We start from the raw sequence: 15095 nt of genomic DNA on the forward strand, positions 1-15095 counted from the left end.
TATGTAAGTTGTCAGCAAATTTACCAACCGGACTTCTCCTTATACTTATTTCATGAACTTTCTTTTATTATTGAGTGCTATATTGTAAGTAAAATATTATATTATATACCAATCTAGTAGTGTCAAAAATAAGTTCAAATCATATTTTAATTTCACAAGAACACTTAATCTATGTTAAATTTCTAATTAGGCTAGGCATGGGATTTATGTAAGTTAACAAATTATCTTCATATCTGAAGAAAAGGATCTAATACATGAAATCTGCTTTCTGTGATTACCTGATATTTACATTACCCAAGATAGGTATTTAGTTGTAACACAAAGGTTAGCAAATACTGACTTTTTGCTATGTGTGTACAATTGTGCCCATGTTACACATGTGTTTGCATTACTGTTATGTCCCCACGGATGTTTACATCTGTCCTGTGCAGACCTACTTCAGGTAATCTAGCCTATAACAAAGCCAGTAAAAAAAAAAAAAAAAATTAAAAAAAAAAAAAACAAAACTCCTCATTACACTGATTTTGGACTTAATCTATATACATATATGAGAAGTGTGGGACTCATAATGCATCAAATTTGATAACTCTCTAGTATTCCTCCTTTTAAAGCTATTATTGCTTTGACCTATTCTCATTACCATAGAAGATTAGAAGCATATCATAAAAATTTCCACAGAGAAATGTAGTTAATTGGAAAGTAATACACTTTTTATTTTTAGACTGCTTCTTGTGAAAATCTCATTTCTTTATAATTAATAAGAATTAATGAGAATTATAGTACTCCTAACCATGAAATTCTAAAGCTCAGTAATGTTAGCTAAAAGTAGTGATTACTTGGTGATTTGATTCTGTATATAAAGGATATGTGAATATGCCACTTTTATCTTTGGTAGAAGTGCTTTTAACCGAGAATCTAAAATCTGCGTGGCATACTAACACCCTGGTTTAGCTGGATGGCAGATCACGTGATAACTTAGATATAAAGAGTTCAAGAGATGTCACGATGCTACGGTCCTCTGTATTAGTTTCATAACTTTGATCATTGGCAGTCAGCATTCTAATTTGAATTAACGTAGTAAACATATGACCCTGAGAAAGACATTATTTGGTAATTTATTGAAATCAACCCAAACTGACTGCCTAATTTGTACATGGAAAAATCTCTCTTGGAATTTCTTTTTTTTTTTCTTTTTTTTCTCATGGAATTTCTAAGCTCACTGTAATTTCTTCTAGATCGTGATGCTTATAAATGAGAATCCTCTACTGGCAGAAGAAACAGCTCTGAATAAATGCTACAAGGTGATGGATTTGATTTGTGAGAAATGTATGAAGCAGAGAGACATGAATGAAGTGTTGGCTATGAAAATGCACTACATCAGCTGTATCTTTCAGAAATGCATTAACTTTTTAAAAGATGGAGAGAATAAACTGGACACTCTCATCAAAAGGTACTGGTTTTTTGTTTTTTTTTTTTTTTTACCATGTCATATGTAGAATATGCTCAAATGGATAACGAATTATTATGTGAAGCCTCATTATGGATTAAAACATTAAGCAATTTAGCAGCAGTTGTTACTTTCGGGCTCACATTTAGTCTGTAAGAAACGAAAGACGATGTTACGTTTAGACTGAGTGGTTATTCAGTTCTGTACTTTCTACAGTGATGCTTTTGTTATCCCCAGTTTACAGGTGAGGAATCTGAAGTTCGGAGAAGTTAAGTAGTGTGTGTAAGATGTAGAAGGTAGTCCAAGTCCAGCTTTTACGATGGGTACACCGTGCCGTAGGTTCCTGGTCCGGATTCGTCGTGGCCCTCAGTGTACCTCCGTTACTGAATCTGCGAGATCTGTGTGTTATCCTTGTTCTCTGAACCACCAGGGATCAAATTCCCTTACAGTCACACTGAGAAAAGTGAACTGTGTCAGAAGGGTGTAACTTAATGAGAATTCTCGCTCTTTGTGCAAATAACTGGCATGGTAATGAGTAACTAGCTAATCTGATCATGGCAGTTAGTGTGTTTTATGGCAGGGGTTGCTTTTATAAATACAGCTCGGGGCCCGTAAACCTGATAAGGCCTAGCTTAGCATGCAGCTAGAAGAGCAATTTGAATTAAGTCTGTCATCACGACTTGAAGAGACAATGAAAATCTGAAGTAGGAAAGAAGAAACTACTAAAAGTTCATGGGTTTGGCTGTGAGGAAATGCTTAGGGATCAAACTCCAGTTATTTTTTTTTTTAAATATCTTACAGCTTGCTAAAAGGCCGAGCTTCTGATGGCTTTCCGGTATATCAAGAAAAGATCATAAGAGAAAGTATCCGAAAATTTCCTTACTGTGAAGCGACACTCCTCCAGCAACTGGTGCGAAGTATTGCTCCTGTTGAAATTGTAAGGCTCCTCACGATCACTTAGTTAACTCTAGCAGTAAGACCTAATTACTGTATTTTGAGCAATTAAAGGCAAGTTCTCTTTAGCATTAATTTATTTATTTAATAGATAAATAATTACTATGGACAGTTTTCAGGAACAGACATGGTGATCGATTTGCCTGTTAACCTTGTTTCTGTTCATATGCCTCCCCTTCTTGATCCTCTTCTGTCATTTTTATATAACTCGTTGTTTAGTAAATAGTATTCCCCTCTGTCGGAATTGAGACAGCTGTATGGAAACTTAACATTTTAAAGACCTCTGTGAAACCTGTAAAGGTGGGTTCACACCTGTTCTGTAATACAGATACACACATGTGCACTTGCAGCTTGTGAAAAACCAGTACAAAGTCCCACGCTAGATGAAAGGAGGAACTGATTGTCTAGGCTGATGGTTTCTGGTCGTGGGGGATGTGAAGGGATGGTCACGGGGAAGCTGGTTGTATGTCTTCATAAACAATCTCAAAGTGTGTCCCAGCTTCTGAGATTCTACCTTAATGCCTCTGATTATAAATTTTCCATACTTAACAAAATTCTGTTTTTACTTCCCAGCTGTAGGAAGTAAAATTTAACTTCATTGTCTGTTTTTTTATGTATTTATTTTTTAAAGTTTATTTACTTTGAGAGAGAGACAGAGAGAGAGAGAGAGAGAGCATGAGGAGGAGAGGGGTAGAGAAAGAGGGAGTGAGAGAGAATCCCAAGCAGGCTCCTCACTGTCAGTGCTGAGCCCGATGCAGGGCTCGATCTCATGAACCGTGAAATCATGACGTGAGCTGAAATCAAGAAATGGACGCTCAACCAGTTGAGCCACCCAGATGCCCCACTATCTGTTCTTTAAATTATTTATTGCTCTCTTGTTATATATTTATTTACGTATTTCATAAGACACTCCCTGGCTTCCTTATTGTGAACAGATTTCTGTTCACCATATCTGCACTAGTCATGCTTTTATATATTTCAATCAAAGCCTCATCAGCCTTTGTCTACTTTGTAAGAAATTGGTCCTGACACTGGTCACATCCATGGCTTCCTCCCTCCCTCTGGCAATGTTGGTTCTCCCCCGCCTTCTCTAGTCTGTCCCATCCTTCTCAATGTGAAAAATAAGGACAAGTCAAGGTGCTTGACTTGTGGTACTTGACAAGGGTACCAGGTGCTCCTTTATACATTAGGAATTCATGTATTCAGAACCATGAGATAGGAAAGATCTGAAGAGACCAGATGATTTCATGAAGTTCATGCATTGATTTATCCCTGATCTCTATGATTTCATGTAGAGAATTTTTACCCTTACTTTTTAATATATGTGGTTATTTGGTATTCAGACTTTTGGAAGATTAAAGTTAGCAAATTATGAGGGTGGTTCATCAATTATGAATGTGCTTTTCTTCACATATTAAACTCCACCTAACCATTAATTAAATTGATAGGGTTTATTTATTTGCATATACTCAGAACCATATCAGGGAGGCAGACCTGATATATCACAGTGGCTCAAAAATGGATTCCCATTTTTCAACCCAATATCCTTTAATGTTTTTTAACCTTTATTTTAATTTTTTTGAGAGAGAGAGACAGAGCACAAGCCAGGAAGGGGCAGAGAGAGGGACACACAGAATCCAAAGTAGGCTCCAAGCTCTGAGCTGTCAGCACAGAGCCTGATGAGGGGCTCGAACCTACAAACTGTGAGGTCATGACCTGAGCTGAAGTCAGATGCTTCACCAACTGAGCTACCCAGGTGCCCCTCCACCCAATATTCTTTAGCCATAGAGATTATCGTACACATGCTTATGACCTCAGGGTTGCAAGGCATCAGTTGCTGTTCCGCCAAGCTCACGTTTTTATCCCATTAAGGCAGGAAGAGGAAAGGGGTCTGTAGCTAGAAAACAAGGTCTCCCAGAAACCCACTGCCTGTGCGATGTGACCACTCTTAGGTTCACAGGTTGTCTGGGGAAATGAGTGGTTTTAGCTGATCTAAACCCTGCTGCTCTGAACAAAATTTTGCTTCTCTTAGTGAAGAAGTTGGGGGAATGGATATCAGAGAACCTTCTAGCACTGCCTGCCATGTGGTGTTTTCAACATTAACAAGTGGTAGACGACATTACACGTTCAAAGGGGAAAACGGCCAAACTAACAGGAGCCGAGAGTACTTTAAAAAAAGTTAAAGCAGACCAGCGTGGGGTTCAACAATTCATTGTAGTTCTGTATCGTGTAATAATGTTAGAGTTTATGCAGTACAGTTATTAATGTTTATCCTAGTGATCTGAGTTATTGAGAAAAGGTCTATTAATAAAGATAGTGGGGCACCTGGGTGGCTCAGTCGGTTAAGGATCCAACTCTTGACTTCAGCTCAGGTCATGATCTCATGGTTCATGAGTTGGAGCCCTGCGTCAGGCTCTCCACTGACAGCACAGAGCTTGCTTGGGGTTCCTTCTGTCCCTCTCTCTCTGCTCCTTCTCCCCACCTCAAAATAAATAAACAGACTTAAAAAATAAAGATAAGATAGTATGAAATGCATTTTACACTTGATCTTAGCCAAAAGGCCAAGAAGCGATATATGAAATGCATTTTAAAACATTTTTCTCTTTAAAAATTTTTGTTCTTCCAGAATTATATATTCTCTCTGGGAAACTATATTTATCTGGAATGCTGGTAGTTGTGAATGTCCCGCATAGCCACTGTTTACTACCTAAGGGGTTTTGTTAAACTGGCAAGTTTACAAGCCTCTGAAGCAATGCTAATCTTTTCCTGTACAACGGTAACTCTCAGGGTTGCCAGCCACGTCACCTATGGCACTTTCTGCCCACGTGGGTGCCTGGGCCCTCCTGCAGAGGTTTTCATCCCCTCTGCCTCCTGTGGCTCTTGGCTTCTTCCTGTCACAAATCCCAGCAGGAAGTTTGAGGTATAGCTACATTTAAGAAGTGTTGAGTCTGCATTGTAACAGAGTATACTTTTAAAGAAGTTTGGCTTTTGTAATGGACAAAATATATTTTAACTTCTGGAAGACTAGCTAATGTCTCAGTTCTTCAGGCTGTGTTGAGTGTTTGTTTTTAAGTTGAATATCTTTCCATGAGATGAACTCTGGTACCTAAACAAATTTGTACTTAACAAAGTGGATGACAAGGTTGTGTATAACAAGAAAGTTCCTGTCCCCCCAGCAGTGACAAGAAAGGTTCCGTGACGTTGTCTAGCTGTACCATCAATTTTTTTCTCGAGCAATAATTCACACTAATAGCCGTGCTCTTGTAACATAGGTAAAGTCTGTGTCACGTATAGCCTTATTGACTTTGTCTCTTGTGTGCCTGCTTCTGGACAACATTGTTTATGGAGTATCATCTCCGTAGTCTTCCCATGTTGATTTGATCTGATTTGATTTGATTTATTTAAAGTTGGCAAGGTGCAGCGAGAGAGGGAGAGAAAATCCAAACAGGCTCCACTCCGTCAGCACAGAGCCCAAGGTGGGGCTCGATATCATGAACCGTGAGGTCATGACCTGAGCTGAAACCAAGAGTCAGATGGGTAACCAGCCGAGCTTCCCAGGCACCCCTCCATGGTGATTTTAAAGTGTATTTTTCTCTTCTTCATGCCTACTCTAGGGTTCTGATCCCACTGCATTCTCTGTACTTACCCAAGCCATCACTGGTCAGGTGGGTTTTGTGGATGTTGAATTTTGCACAACCTGTGGAGAAAAGGGAGCAAGTAAAAGATGTTCTGTATGCAAGATGGTAAGAATGAAGTTCTTTGAAGTTCACTGATTTGGTTTAGGTTTCATATCCGAGTTGATAAACTGGGTTTTAATATTCTAAATACAATGATTGACATTAGTTTTCTAATAGACTCTAATATGGTATAAATTCTATGCATGTAATCCTTAAAAGTAGTTCTGGGAGAAAAGTATGGGAGAAACGTAGTTCTGTGCCTTATCTTCTCTCAAACTTCCATATTGCCACAGCTTCAGTGCTGACCACCTCCAAGAAAAAGAATGCAAGAGAGTGAATACAAAAGAGATAATCCATAAGGGATTGAGGCTGGTGCAGACCTGAGAACCTAAAGTAGGACAGTTCATAGATATGCAATCTCGACTCTTCTGATGGTGGCTTAACTGCAATCTCTCCATCATGTCTTCTATGTAAAAGTACAACTCCCTTCTTACTGCCACCGATCTTTAAGCTATCTGGACTGCATTACGCACTTCTGTCAGAATGAACTTTGAAAGGGCATATCTAATTGGGTTCTTCTCCTCACAGATACTACCTGCAAGCATTCATCTGTGCATTCACTTTACCCTATCCATTAAATCAAGTTCCTATTGTTTTTAAGGTTGAAATTCATCAGCGTATTAATAACATTCATCACACTTTGCTTTAACCTACTTCTGTGCTTCATCTCTTTTAATTACTTACTTCTTTGAACCTTGGTTTCTTTGTATGTGAAATGGGGTTAGCGTTGTAAGAATTAATTGAGACCATCTATATTGGTTAACTGTTGCTGCATATAAAACCCTCCAAAATTCAGTACTTAAAATGCAGTAATTTGCTAATTTCCCATGTTGGCGGTTGGCTGAGATGGGCTGAGAGGGGCTGGGGCACTTTTTCTCCATGTGTCTCTTATCCTCCTTAGACCAGCAGGCGGCCTGAGCCATCTCATAATGATGGCAGAAGTAAAAGTGGGCAGGTGAAAACACATGAGGTCTCCTGAAGTCTAGCCTTGAAATTGTCATGCTCTCTCATTCCTTTGGCCAAAGCAAGTCACATGGCCAAATTGTAAACTCAGTTCTTCCCTTCAGTAAAAAGAACTTTGAAGTCTCATGGGAAAATGTAAACATGCAGGGAAAAATTAAGAATCGGGACCAGTGAAACAGTCTCCAGTATGTGTCATCTATTTATAAGGGCCTCGCACAGTGCTTGGCATAGAATCTTACAAAACTCTAAGGTCCATTTGCACAAACTTCTTGCTGTTCCTTGAGCATATAATTTGTTTCCCTTCCTCCATTTTTGTACAAGATAATCTCTGCCTGGAATACTTCTTTCCCATTCCTCTGTTGACTGACTTCCTTCATTTAGAGGGAGTCACTGCTCCCTCTGTGCTCCTGTTGCTATTACTACACTTACTAGGATATAAATCATGTTGTTGAGTGTCTGCCTTCCTCCACGCTGCCCCATCCAGCTCTTTCTCAACCTACCTTCTTCTGAGATAACTATATCTCCCTTGTCATAGTACTGTATCACTTCTGACACGTAGTAGGTTCTTTTTTAAAACAAATTTTTCATTTGTTTGTTTATTTTTGAGAGAGAAAGAAGTAGAGAGCAAGCAGGGGAGGGGCAGAGAGAGAGGGAGACAGAGTCCCCAACAGGCTTGAACGCGGGGCTTGAACTCACAAACCGTGAGATCGTGACCTGAGCTGAAACCAGGAGTCGGACGCTTCACTGACTGAGCCACCCAGGTGTCCCCACATAGTAGGTTCTTAGTAAATCACTTGTTGGAGTCTTTGGTAGACTGTTCGTTGTATATCCATTATTGTTATAAAGCATGAGCTAAAAATCACAAATCTAAATTAGTGTACCTCATGGTTTTAAAAGAAAGCATACCAAACAGCATTTTTACAGCATAGTTGTTGGTGTAGTGTTATAGTTGGAATATCATGCAGTCACAGCTCTTGAAATGAAATAAACTTAACAATTGTTTTCAGGTAATATACTGCGATCAAACCTGTCAGAAAACACACTGGTTTGCACATAAGAAAATCTGTAAGAATCTAAAGGACATTTATGAAAAACAACAATTGGAAGCTGCCAAAGAAAAGAGTGAAGAGGAAAACAGTACGTATATAAAAAGCAAGCTCATGGAGAAGAGGAATGATATTATTAATATTAACACAGGGCACCAAGGGACGGAGTATTCTCTGGGGACTGAGGAAACTTGGAGTTGACCAGCATAAGAATCACACTTAAATTTGTCCCTACGTCGGATTGCTGGGATAATGTCTAGAATATGGTTAGCCTAGAAGTCCCTGGAAAACAAAGAGGTATAGAATTTTAAGGAATAGGGTTTATTCCATATTCTACATTTGGACTCAGGAGAGTACCCTGCACCAACAGGACTTTAAGTGAGTATTCACTTATCCTCTACTCAGAAAGGATTTTAAGGTCTTCAACTAAGGAAATAATTACATTTCCCCTAATGGCTACCCACAGATTTTAAGGTTGGGAACCTTTAATTTTTTAAATTAAATTACAAAGCTGTAGGTGAAATTACAGAGCAAATTTATAAATTACAGATTACATTGCAGACCTACTGTACAGATTAGGTTTCTATAAGTGTCTGGCATAGAGTTCCCTATTATTTTTTCTCTCCCTCCCTCGTGAAGTATATGACTCATTTTCATCAGAAACAGTGAGTTGCTTCAGCAATAGTTCACAGACCGTAGTGGAAAACAATGTCCACTCTATGCCCCACCCCTGAAAATATATCATACGTTCTGGGGAGCGCATCTAGTTTGAAAAAGTGGCCCAGGTGACTCGGATACAAAACACTTCCCCCTCCACCCCTTTAAAAGCTGTACTGCCTTTACCACTTGCTTGAGAAACACTATTAGTAGGATTGAATGATGTGCACAAGATGAAATTTAATTTATATAAATAAATTGTTACGAGAACAGCCAGGCTTTCTGCCATGCCTTCTCGTGTCTTCTGGACCAAACGTCTGTATGCTCTGTGTGGAGGGCGGAGGATAGCAGCTGGTCTCGTACCAGACGAGCGAGAGAGTAAGACTGTCAGGAAGCATGGGAATTCCCAGTTGCGAAGCATCAGCAGGTGCCATATGCTTTTCTAAATGTCTCAGGCACCTCTACTTCCCACCAGGGTAGGATAGCCTTTATTATCCCCCACTTTACAGATGAGGAAACAATCTCGTACAGGCCATCACCTACCCAAAGACATCAAGGTAATTCACGGCAAAGCTGTATTTAAATGCAGATTTTATCAGATGCCAGACAACCATTTAGATTTCAAGGCCCAGCGGCTGTGGATCCAGAGGCCCGCGTCCAAATTCTGGTTTGCTCCTTCACTCTGAGTGGCCAAACCCTTCTCTTCTCAGTTTCCCCATTTGTAAAAGTCATGATAATAATGATAATAGAGATAATTTACCTCACATGGCTATTGGGAGGATTAAATAATTTAATACACGGAAAGCACTTAGGAGAGTGACTGACATGTGGTAGGAACAACAAAATGACTTTTGTTTTGTTTTGTTTTGGTCAGATGGCAAACTCGATGTCAATTCTAATTGTGTTAACGAAGAGCAGCCAGAGGCCGAAACGGGAACTTCCCGAGAGGATTGTAACCCCAAAGAGTCTGTAGAAGGGGAGGAAGAACGTCCTCAGAGTGAAGCTGGGTTGGAAAGCTTACAGGATGCTCCTGCAGGTCCACAGGCATCTGAGGAGTAAAAGCCAGAGCCAGCACCAGTGTGGATGGTTCGTACCCTGGCAGGTAGCTGGAAAGCTCATGCGACCGTATCCTCACTGCCTCGTGATACCTGCATGGCACCATGGCAGGATTCCATGTTTCCTAGAATAGACGCTTTCAAGCAAAGCTCTGTCTACCATGCCCTAATTTCCTCGTGCTCTCTGTACTGTCATTGGACAAATACCACAAGGGAAAAATTTTTATTTCAAACTATAGAAGAAACATTTTTATTCCCTTTCTGAGGCCAGCTTCCCTGCAATTGTTCTCAAAGCAAAATACATCCCTTAAAGAAGAAATAAAATATAGGCTGTGGGGAACAAAGGACCCGCAGAATAGGTGTAGGAGAGAGATTTTCAGGAAGGAAGGATTTTTTAGCCACTGAGACGGGTAGTTAAATGAATCATAATTTATATGCGAGTAAGATGAATATAAATAGCATTTACAATAGTGAAGCCCTGCTTATTAAGATGCAATGAAATGAAGAAAAGTTGTATGTTACAGGATCTGTCCCAGTTCAGCCCGTTGTAGTTTTATATAGAAATTATCCTGAGCAGTCTGAACTTTATATAGTTCCTGCGATGACGTTGTATGTACAGTATTTGTACCTTCAGAAATGTCAAATCTCCCAGAAGGAACGAAGGCATAGCCACAGTTATCTCAGCATGTGCTTTAAAAAGGGTATTTCATGAAATGTTTGATTTAATAATGGCTAAACATAGTGTGTCCACAGTTATGAAACTAACTCACGTGCCATATTCCACTTGAAAGGCTTTTATCTTCCCGTAAGCTTTTCATGTGGCTCTTCCTGTCCAGAAATTGATTTGTAACTGTCACTTTTAGAATGTCCCGGCACCAGTTTTTAGCTTACACAGTACCGAAGCAGGCTAAGGTGTGATAGCCAAAGACAGTGCTGTGTTTCAGAGTTTCTTGTGATGATTGTAAAATAAATTGTGCCTACTGTATAACCAACTCTACACCTTGTTTCCTGGTTTATTGCTGTCAAGGGGTGGCAAATATTAAAGAAATAATAGAGGACTTAATTTTAGGAATTTCAGCAAATACTAGAGAACAACATAGTAAGTATTTTAATGTGCACAAATGCAAATCACAATGACTAAAATTCCCACCTCACTTCACTGATCACATTCTTCTATCTTGCTGGTTCTCCTCTTACACTGAACGACTTTTCTCCCAGTCCCAGTACTACACCTGCACTCCCGCTACGATGCTGTTCCCAGAGGACTTCTTGGGGGCAAATTCAGTGTGAAGGGTTAACTGGTTGGGAATCAGGCAGACTGCACCTAAACTTGTCAGTCATGACAAGCCTCCCTTCCCTTGTACAGGCACCTCGTCTGCACACTGAGAAACATTCCGCTTTGACTAGTGCCATAGTCCTCCTAGGCTCTGTTCTCCCACCAATCTGTTTTATACCTGTGTTATCTGATTGTTTTTTCGTGTGTGTTATCGCCATTTTGTGTTACTATTACGATGCCTGTCTTCGGATAACATGGAGGGTTATGAAAAAGCAGGAGGAAATAGGAAAATTGAGAGATGTGGCGTTGTAGAGGTACCTTTTCCCTTCATTGAAGTGAATGCTAACATGAATCAACTCTAACACCGCTACAACCCCCAGTGGACAAAGAAGACTTCAGGTATAAGCCATGTCAACATGAACATTTTCCATAGATGTGATTCAGGGAAGAGGTGGTCAGAAGATGGAGTTTAAGACACAATGGGGTTGGTTCTGATTATAATCCCTTCCTTTGTCATACTTCAATCTCAGAGTGATGTTTCCATTAAGATAGGTGGTCATCCAGTTCATTTTTTTTAAACCATGTTGAATTACTTTTAATATGCTATCAAGAAACTTCTCAAACAAAAATATGACCTAAAGGATTAAGATAGTCTTATCATTCCAATATGTTTCATACCTAGAGCTGATGTAATAGAATATTGGTCAGCGGGTTTACTAGGAAATTGGATTTTGCTTTTTGATTCAGTAGGTGGTAACAGTAGTTAACACTGAAAGTTACTATATCCCTGAAGTTATCGTTTTTAATCTTTATAACAAGCCTGTAAATTAGACTTTATTTTAAGCCCCATAGCACAGACAAGGAAGAGGTCAATTAACTTATCCAGAACAACAGAGCTGGAACTCATCCAGGTCTCCAGTTCTGACCACTACATTATATACTTTTACTATGTTACCTTTACTGTAGTATCTCTGCAGATATAAGATAATAGAGCTCTGAAGGCAGGCCATTATTTTACAGGATTTAATGAATATTTTCCAGGATCTTTAAAAGATGACTGATTTTAGTCATCTATCACATACATGGGTTTACTTGAATTTTAATATTACTGGGTACTGAACTTCATAGAAATTCTTCAAGTAGATATTCCTTTTTTTTTTTTTTTTTCTAAATAGGTATTCTTGCAGTGTTTTTATCTTCTCAGGATCCCATCTCACCTGCATCTGAAGCCAATGAGTGCCCTTCTTGAGTGGGAGCTTGTACATCTTCCAATCCAGGTGTTTTTATGGTTGCTACTGGTAGCCGTGACCTGCTTCCTTGACCACACTCAGGCCAACCAGAGCACTTCCTAGAGGTTTTACATTCCTGAAGCTGAAGGGGGAGGCTTTTTTTTTTGTATTTTGTTTCTCTTACAACAGTGATTAAATACAGGGATTCAATTCCAGAGCTGTGCTGACATGTGGAGGCACCTGAGAGAATACAGCCATTGAACACACCCAAGCAGGCAAGGGATAGAGGGAGGGAATGCTGTTTGAGCTGTTGAATCCACTGAGTTCTGGCAGTCTACACTGGGCTTACATGGTTTGGTGACATGAGCAAATTTCCCATTTGGATATCTATAATTTAAAACCAAAGAATTCTTATTAATACATTTGTGACAAGTGGAAGACAAATGGGACCAAATTTTTAAAGTTAAGTGCATATAAATAGAGCTAAAAGGAAAATGAAGTCATATAACTTAAAATTTTGAAATTTGTATGCTCTTAGAACCTGCAATAGCAGTTCAAGGTTTTTGTTTTTTGTTTTTTGTTTTCTTAGCAGTTCAAGTTTGGAATTAAATCATGGTTATCATTTTGGTTGGAAAGGAAACCACCAATGCAAGGTGTTTTTATGAATGTTTTTTCTAGAAAAACTCATTTGCTTGAAATCGTCTAGAAATTAGTGCATATTTATATAAATTGTGATAATACTAAAGCATTATTTACATAGATAAAAAGCAACATCTTAATTTAGTAAAAAGCAAATTTCTTCTTCTCATTCCTTCAGCAGATAAATAGGAGATTTCTTTTCCTCTAAAAGCTAATTCTGGCCTAGTTTATAGGGCTGTTTTTTGGAATCCTTTAAGGACTTTCATGAATACATGAAGGCATCTTTTGAATAAAAGCCAAATCATAATTTGTCTAGAATGAATCAGGTAGCTACATAACTGACCAATTCAAGGCAATGTATCTAGATAATTCATAAACTAATATGGAGCCACTTAATTCCAGGATGATTTGACATGGGTAAGATTTAAATGTGAAAAAAAATGATCATTCTCTGAAAAAAACCATGAGAAAATTCTTAATGACTTTGCCTGGAAGGAGGCCTTCGTAAATAGGATCCTAAACCCAGAAGCCATAAAAGGAAACAAATACAGCTACACTTAAAAAAATAACCTGAACACTTCTGCTTCTGGAGAGGTAGAGTAGACCTATTTTTCTCTATTCCTTCTGCTAAGTAAAACTAAAATCCCTAGATATGATACATCAAACATAAATAAGAAGACTTCTCCGTAAGGTGGAGAAAGAAGGCAGACTGGCTAGGGACCTCAAGAGCCAGGCAGTGACATTCAGTTTGTTCTCTTGAGATTTTTTTTTTTTTTTTTTTTTTTTTTTTTATGCCTCATATATCCCAGTTGTGATGCTGAAGAATCTGGCAACATGGAAATACCAACACTAAAAATAAAAAGTCCCTAAAAAGGCCTGCTGGCCAGCCTTGTAGATTTGTGACTCAAGACTGCAACATCAACTCATTCTTGAATTTCTAGTCTACCTAGGCCTGCCCTACAAATTTTGGATTTGTCAGCTCCTAAAATGGCATGAACCAAGTCCTTGAATCTCTCTCTCTCTCTCCCCCCTTCTCTCTCTCTCTCTCTCTCTCTCTCTCTCTCTCTCACAATATATATATAGGATATAGATATATATAGGATATATATACATACAGTTTCTGTGGAAAGTTTCTTTGGAGAGCCCTAATGCACCAGGTGTCTTACTTTGGGCAGTTATATAACAAATTACGGTAAACTATGGCAGCTTAAACAATAAACATGTATTTCTCACAGTTCTGGAGGCCAGAAGAGATCAGAGTGCCAGCATGGTCAAGTTTTGGGTGAGTACCCTCTTCCTGGTCTACAGAGGGCCATCTTCTTACTCTGTCCTCACATGGTGGAAATAGGGTAGCCACCTCTCTGTCCTCTTAAAAGGGCACTAGTCCCCTTCATAAGGGCTCTATTCTCATGACCAAACTACCTCCCAAAGGCCCCGTCTCCAGATACCATCATGTTGAGGGGTAGGTTTCAATATACAAATGGGTGGGGGGGGGAAGGTGGGGACACAAACATTCACTCTGACATCAGATAGAGTTCATAAAGGACACAGCTGCTCTGGGGATAAGAATAACCATTAGATCAAGCACTGACTTTGAGAAAGCTACTCTACCTAACACCTTACATCCATTTATGTAACTTAATCCTTGAGATTTAATGAGTTAACTATGATTACCATTTAAAATTTTTTTTTTCAACATTTATTTATTTTTGGGACAGAGAGAGACAGAGCATGAACAGGGGAGGGGTAGAGAGAGAGGGAGACACAGAATCGGAAACAGGCTCCAGGCTCTGAGCCATCAGCCCAGAGCCCGACGCGGGGCTCGAACTCACGGAGCGTGAGATCGTGACCTGGCTGAAGTCGGACGCTTAACCGACTGCGCCACCCAGGCGCCCCTGATTACCATTTTAAATAAGAGGAAATGAAAGCTTACAGAAGTTAGCTAACTTGTCCAAATGACGACTAGTAAGTGGAAGAGCTAAACTGGGTCTGATTCCAGAGCTGCAGCTTTTAGCTGCTACCCTATCTACATCTATATAATATTTTCTCTTTCCTGGTCATGAGAGCTCCTGATGGATCCTAATATACTTTT

General features: G+C 39.3%; 1 protein-coding gene and 1 pseudogene across 2 annotated transcripts in view; one reads left to right on the forward strand and one right to left on the reverse strand.

Annotated features, from left to right (window-relative positions):
- The window catches only part of ANKMY2 (ankyrin repeat and MYND domain containing 2), a 37508-nt gene extending 26652 nt beyond the window's left edge, over positions 1 to 10856 (forward strand). The window contains exons 6-10 of one of the 2 annotated variants that reach the window (XM_040472517.1): positions 1236 to 1450; positions 2249 to 2384; positions 6016 to 6144; positions 8109 to 8238; positions 9679 to 10856. In XM_040472517.1, the coding sequence (XP_040328451.1) occupies positions 1236 to 1450; positions 2249 to 2384; positions 6016 to 6144; positions 8109 to 8238; positions 9679 to 9863 (795 nt within the window). In that variant the 3' untranslated portion in view covers positions 9864 to 10856. The remainder of the gene's footprint in view (positions 1 to 1235; positions 1451 to 2248; positions 2385 to 6015; positions 6145 to 8108; positions 8239 to 9678) is intronic. The other variant, XM_040472518.1, reaches the window with a different exon arrangement.
- On the reverse strand, positions 4795 to 4974 carry LOC121029026 (uncharacterized; annotated as a pseudogene).
- Positions 10857 to 15095: the final 4239 nt, after the last annotated feature.

The sequence above is a fragment of the Herpailurus yagouaroundi genome, unplaced genomic scaffold (genome assembly GCF_014898765.1).
Source record: "Herpailurus yagouaroundi ecotype Mexico unplaced genomic scaffold, PumYag 100, whole genome shotgun sequence".
NCBI classification, from domain to species: Eukaryota; Metazoa; Chordata; class Mammalia; order Carnivora; family Felidae; genus Herpailurus; species Herpailurus yagouaroundi.